The sequence below is a fragment of the Elephantulus edwardii genome, unplaced genomic scaffold (assembly GCF_000299155.1).
Source record: "Elephantulus edwardii isolate Elephantulus edwardi_28Jun2011 unplaced genomic scaffold, EleEdw1.0 scaffold00005, whole genome shotgun sequence".
Classification (NCBI taxonomy): domain Eukaryota; kingdom Metazoa; phylum Chordata; class Mammalia; order Macroscelidea; family Macroscelididae; genus Elephantulus; species Elephantulus edwardii.
In genome coordinates, this window is record NW_006399755.1 from 10,816,696 (window position 1) to 10,823,298 (window position 6,603).

A 6,603-nucleotide genomic window follows, 5' to 3' on the forward strand; every position below is an offset into this window, starting at 1 on the left:
TGCTCTGGCCCCTCCGGCCACAGGATGGGGGGCTCTGGGGAGGGGCTCCGGGGGTCCAAGCTGTGTGATGCCGTTGCCACCATGGCCGGAGAAAATGAGCAAATCAAAACGGGTCCCCGCTCCTCCCTTGCCCGTCTGTACAAACCAAAAGCCCCAGATGGAAGAGCCGGGACCTCCTTTTCTCCTTTCCAAAAAAATGCCTTTTGAAATAAACCACCAATTGTAAACTGTCCAGTTTATTATTATTATTATTATTATTATTATTTTTAGATGGCTACAAAGACAGCGTGAGATCCCACACCTAGACTAGCTCTCCTGGTGGAAGGACTTGGGGACAGACAGACAGCAGGGCTTGCCTTTTTTTTTTTTCTCTTTTTTCCTTTTTTTAAAAGAAGAAAGCAAAGAGGTTGATTGGAGTGGGGCAGGGGGCTTGCTAGAAGCTTCCATTTTTAAAAATCTCCCCCCCAAAAAAACCCCCTGAAAACAAATTAAAAAAATCCCAACAACAATAAAACCCCAAACAAAAACAACAAAAAAGTGTCATGTACATAAAATGTCCTTCGGGAAAGGGCCAGGGGGTGGGATTTTCTTCTGTTCAATGACTTGAAATATATTTTTTTATTTTGAGTTCTGTCCTTCATGTTTTATGGAATAAAAAGTTCAGCCTTTTTATTGCATGAAACTAAAATTGGGCAAGGTAGGGGTTGTGGAGGGGAGGGTGGAGGAGCTGAGGGGAGTGGGGAGGTGTCCCTCCACCAGCTCCCAGTAATGACACCTCACTTCTTCTTGCATAATTTCTGGCATCTTCCCGCCTGCAATGCCGGCTCTCTCAGCATCTCGAAGAGGAGGAGGAGGGAGGGGCGAATCACACACTCATCGTCATGCTTGGAGAATACTGAAAGGCGAGAAGCGAGGAAGGGGGCGTCATGAGGATAGGGAGGCATCATGAGGATAGGGAGGGGGCCGGGGGAGGCCAACAGGTTTGTGACTGACTGCACAGAGCTGAGTAGTCAGCTGGGAGAGGGTCCAGCTGGGCTGAGGCGTGTGACACAGGATGGAGGAGTTCAGGGCCCCATTTCAGCACCAGCCTGTGCTTTTTCAGATACTATGGGACCAAGCACAGCTCCCCCCACCCCTTTTCTCTCCACACCACTCTTTACCTAGCCCAAGAAGCAGTTGCCCCAGCCCTTCCCGAGTGGCGCAGGTGACTGTCCTAGAGCTACCTAGGGGGACAGTGGCGGACGGGAGGTCTGGCAAATCAAAACCCCCTCGGGTGACCTGCAACTCACTAGCTGTCCCATGAGGGAGAAAAATACCTGACTGACTTTCTGTAGCTAGAAACCCTTAGAAATCATTGGGCCCCCAGGACAGATGTGAACCAATCCCAGAAGTGACGCTGCCTCTGAAATCCCACTGACTCCAGCCCCACTGGCTTATCTTGTGCTGCAGGCATCATGCCTGTTGTGGGTGCCTCTTAGGGACTCCCCAGAGTCAGACTCAGTGGCAGTAACCAGAGCTCATGTGGGAGGAAGTGAGGGACCTGAGGGAGGCCCCCAAAAGCAGCCAAACGGGTATAAAGCAACAGGGGTGAAGGGTGAGAAACCTTTCTCAGAGCTGAGTCCCAGTCCCCAAAGGATAAGGGTGAGACTGGGGGCGGGGAGAAATGACGGGCTTACATTGTCATTCTGGAAGGAGTGGAGGAAGTTCCCTCCTAGCTCGCCATCGTCTCGAGGAGTGCCCGGAGGATTGCTAATGCCACTTATGTTGTTGGGAGAATTCTGTGAGAAGAGGAGGGAGAGATGACGCCCCACCCCCAAGCTGGCAGCAACCTGCCCACACAAGGAAGAAAGGCCCTCCCAGTGCCCCAGGGGAGGGCAGGGGTGTCAGGAATGAGACTTCAAAGGCAGACTTACTTTTGGAAGTCCATCTATGTCGCCTGACCCTGGAAGAAAAAAAAGACTCTTGTTCAGTTTTTTGCTCACTATCCCACGGCGGGGATTCTGGACCTTGAGAACAACGCTCCTCCTTGTGCCGCCCCAGCCCGACCACCAGAGCCCACAGTGTCCTGCATGGAGAATTCTCTGTCCGGGCAGTGGCTTCCTCTCAGGACTTTCCTGCATGCCCACTCGCTGTTGAGGCTGCACGTTAGGCCAGTGAGAGCTGGGGTTGATTGGGGTGCCTGAGGCGGGGCTGGCTTACCTAACGATCCGTTCATGTGGTGAGGCTCCATGCCGCCCATGCCTCCCATTGGGCCGTCAGAGCCAGGACCCATCGGGAACTGAGGAAGAAGAACACAGCGATGGGTGAGTGGGTCCCTCTCACAGCCTGCCTGATCGAAAAGGTCAGTCCACAAACTTTAATAAAGCACCCAGTGCTGAGCTCCAGAAACAGGCAACCCGCCCTGTTTCCATTCTGTTGGGCTTCTCTCCTGAACACTCTTCAAAATGGCCCTTTAGTTGGGCTTCATGTGACAGGTGGGCCTCACTCTAAGCTTCTCAGATCCCATCACTGGGTATGGTCCTTTCCGGAGGCAGAGTCTGCTCTCATTCATTAGCCAGAACCTCACACACAGCCACAAGATAGTCTGACTACGCAACGGTGAAGAATCAAAGTATTAATACTTGTCACACCCATTTCAAAGACGAGAGCACAGAGTGAGAAAGACATTGCTCAGATCTCCCACAAGCTCTTCTTTAGAAATGAAGATGTTTCTGAGGCTGTGGGAGATACAGAAAGGACAGAGTGGGGTACTGGTCATTAGAAGGAGCATACCCAGTACTGACTCTCAGACCTAACAGTGAGTGTTCTGAGCCTGTATCATTGGCACAGACCCATGACCAATTCTCTTCATCCAGCCTTGTCCCCACCAATCCACTGGAATGGCAACAGTTTGATGCTGCTGACTACTGCTCATAGCCACCCTGTGAAGACAGATCAAAACCCTGCCACACCCTGCTCCACCTTCAGTCTCCTTCACACTCAAGCTCATTGTTAAAGCCACCTTGTCAATTCACCTCTTTGAGGGTCTTCCTCTTCCACTGATGCTCATAGTTTCCTAAACATGTCTTCTTCCAAAGATTGGACCCCCCCCGCCCCCCAACATGAACTAAGTACTTGAGATGAAGCTTCACCATCCTTGCCTCCAAGAAGCATGCTGGTTACAATTCCTCCACCTTGTCGATTTGTTCTTTTGGAAGTCCATGGGATAGTCATCAGCCTTTACCAACACCACAATTCAAAGTTAACAGTCCTTCTTTGGTCTTCCTTCCAAACTTTCATCATCCAACTTTCAGATGCATATGAAGCAACTGAAAATACCATCGTTTAAAGTGGTAACCTTGCTCTTTTTGCAAGGGGGATGGTAACAATTTTTTAGCTTACCAATCTGGGACACAGGCACACCAAACAAAAATCCCAAGATATAGTACCAAAATAGCTAATAATTATATACATGTGAAACACAAGTACTTAATAGAAATGACATATTATCTATTATTTTTAACAGGTTTATTGAGATGTAATGAGTGTACCACACAATTCACCTATTTAAAATTTTGTGAGTTTTAAGATCGTGAAAGAGTTCTACAAGTATCACTGCAATCTACTTCAGCACATTTTCATCTTCTCCCAAGATGAGTCCCTAACCATTAGCCATCACTATTTAAAGCTCTTCTCAACCCCTGGCAACCACTGATAGGCTCCCTGTCTCTACTCCATCTCATAGCTAACTAGCAATGGAACCTTAACCTCAATACTTCGCATAATGCTCCTAAGGTTCACCCACTTTGCAACATGTATCAGCACTGCATTCTTTTTATGACTGAGTACAATTCCACTATGTGGATATACCATATTTTTTTATTATCTGTTGTATGGGCATCTTCTATTTTTTTTTTGGGGGGGGGGCTATTATGCATAATGAATGACACTATGGACATCCATGCACACATTTCGTGTGGCCGTGTTTTCATTCCCCACTGCAGGGTCATATGGTAACTGTTTAACCTTTTGAGTGAAGTACATACAATTTTCATTCCCACCAGAAGAGGAATAGAGTTCCAATTTTCCACATCCCCACTGATTCCTGTTCTTATCTAGTACCTTGCATTGCTTTTGTGGGTGCGAATCACCTCATAGTAATTCTGGTCTACACGTTCCTGATGATGAGGGTGCCGACGATCTTTTCATGGGTTACTGGGCACCTGCACATCTTCTCAGGGGAAACATCTCCAAATCTTTTGTTCATTTTTATATTGGGTTGTCTATTTACTGAGTTTTGTATAGTTTAAGGTGCTCTGGTGGCCTGGTGGGTAAGGAGCCGGGCTGTCAATCCAGTCAATGCAAATCCATCAGCTGCTCCATACGTGGAAAGATGGGCCCCCCTCCTGTGCCATTTACAGCCTCTGAAACCCGCTGGAAGGTCAGCAACGAGTCAGTTCCGACGGATGACTATGAGCTTTTTTATATATTCTGGGTACACGACTCACTTATTAGATATTTTAATTTCTCTCATTCTGTGGGTGTTTTTTATTTTTTTGTTAGTGCTCTCTGAAGCATAAAAATGTTTTAATTTTGATGTTCAATTTATCTAGTTTTGTTTTGTCATGTGTTTTTTGGGCCAGATCTAAAAAGGTTCTGCTTAGCCCATGGACAGAAAAAGGTATTCCTTTCTTTTCTTCTAAGAATTTTAGTTTAGTTTTCACATTTGTACTTAGGATAAATTTTTGAGTGAATTTAAAAACTTTTTTAATTTATTTACTGGTTTAAGAAAGAGACCCAGCATCAGCCATTTGTGTGTGGCTACCCAGTTGTTGCAGGATGATGTTTATCCTTATTATAAATCCTGTTACATAAATTCTATTACTTAACCACAGGACTACTTATCAGGTCAGGTAAAACACAGAAATATTTTTATAATATTCCTGACCTCTGGTACAATAAATTTACTGAAATTCTTGTTGGATATTTAAATTTGAGGTTTCAATATAATATAATGTGCATTCTGAAATTATTTAAATGCAAGATTTTGAGAAACAGAGACTGTAAATACAATAGAACTGATTAAACAGGTAATAATATATAATAATCATCATGATGACATGTTTCTTTATGTCCCATGAAATGAGGATAATTTTATTCTGCTTCTCTTTGCAGTAACACGTCTGAGCTGCCTGCAGTCTGTAAGGCATCTTTCTTGCTTTGCTGAAGTGGTAAAATTCAGTGCAACCAAATGAAAAATTCACTTTGATTTGTCGCCCCGTACTTCTCAAACCCATGTGACACTGATTCTCAGTGTCCACTCAGCTGACCCACAGGATTTCCTGAGTATTTGTGCGAGCAGACTGCAGGATCTTTTCTCCCAGGGAGCCAGACTACCACTACAATAAAGCGACTATCACAATCAAGTGACTCCTATATATCTTTTTGTTTCCTAGTGCATAAAGGTCTGGTGGCCAAGTGGGTAAGGTGTTGTACTGTCAATTGAAAGGTGTGTGGTTAGAATTTTGAGTTTGTGTGTTTATACTACACTGTAGTCTATTTAAGGAGGCTTGGTGGCCTAATGGGTTATGAGTTGAACTGCTAAATTCAAGGCTGGCAATCCAAATCCACCAGCTAGAAGACAAGCGGAAGCACCTGCTTCTATTAAGATTTACAGCCTCAGAAACCTGATGGAGGGTTGTCATCAGTCAGAAATGACTCACTGGCAGTGGGTCAACTTTGAAGTGTGCAACAACCAATCGCACAGATGTCGAGTTGATTCTGACTCAGGAATCACTATGAAAGCATGAAATGTTTTAGTAACTAGCAAACTGTGAGACAGAGACATGAGGCGAGCCCATGGAGTCGGAAAAATGACAATGATAGATGTGTGATCAATGCAGGGTAAACGCACAATTTCAAGTTGCTAAAAACTATTTTCCAAATAACAAATGCTGGAGATGTTGTGGAGAAACTGGAACTCTTATTCACTGTTGGTGGGAGTGTAAAATGGTGCAACCATTATGGAAGGCAGTAAGTATGGTGTTTTCTCAAAAAGTTGCGAATAGAATTACAATTTGACTCAGCAATTCCACTACTGGGAATATACGCTAAAGGAACCATAACTGCTACTCAAGCAGATATATGCACACCCATGTCCACTGCAGCTTTGCTCACAATAGCAAAGGGTCAGAAACAATCCATATGCCCACCAACAAACAAATGGCTAGAGAAGCTGTGGTATATTCACATAATGGAATATTATGCAGCACTGAAAAACAAAGAACTCATGAAGTATCATACAAAATGGGTGACCATGGAGGACATTATGCTGAGTGAAATATCTCACAAAAAGACAAATACTGCATAATGTCACTGTTATAAAACAGGATTGACATGGAGGTTGAGAGGAAACTAAGAAGAGGGGATAAGTACTGTACATGGCATTGAAACAGATGAGGGAGAGAATGATATAAAAGAAAAAATTTTTTATATTTATATATGATTAGGTATTATTGGCATAACAAGACTCAAATCCCTATGCACATCCAAAAACTTCTCCAGTAGGGTAAAAAGGGAAGCCACTGACTGGGAAAAAGTATTCGGTAATAACATATCAGATAA

The 6,603-nt window shown here is 44.6% G+C and overlaps 1 protein-coding gene across 7 annotated transcripts in view; it reads right to left on the reverse strand.

Annotated features, from left to right (window-relative positions):
• Positions 1-380: 380 nt before the first annotated feature.
• The window catches only part of SSBP3 (single stranded DNA binding protein 3), a 181,632-nt gene continuing 175,409 nt past the window's right edge, over positions 381-6,603 (reverse strand). For 5 of the 7 annotated variants that reach the window (XM_006879717.1, XM_006879715.1, XM_006879714.1 and 2 more), the window contains 4 exons: positions 2,200-2,278; positions 1,914-1,942; positions 1,677-1,778; positions 381-895 (listed from right to left, as the gene is read on the reverse strand). In XM_006879717.1, the coding sequence (XP_006879779.1) occupies positions 866-895; positions 1,677-1,778; positions 1,914-1,942; positions 2,200-2,278 (240 nt within the window). In that variant the 3' untranslated portion in view covers positions 381-865. The remainder of the gene's footprint in view (positions 896-1,676; positions 1,779-1,913; positions 1,943-2,199; positions 2,279-6,603) is intronic. The other 2 variants (XM_006879719.1, XM_006879716.1) reach the window with 1 other exon arrangement.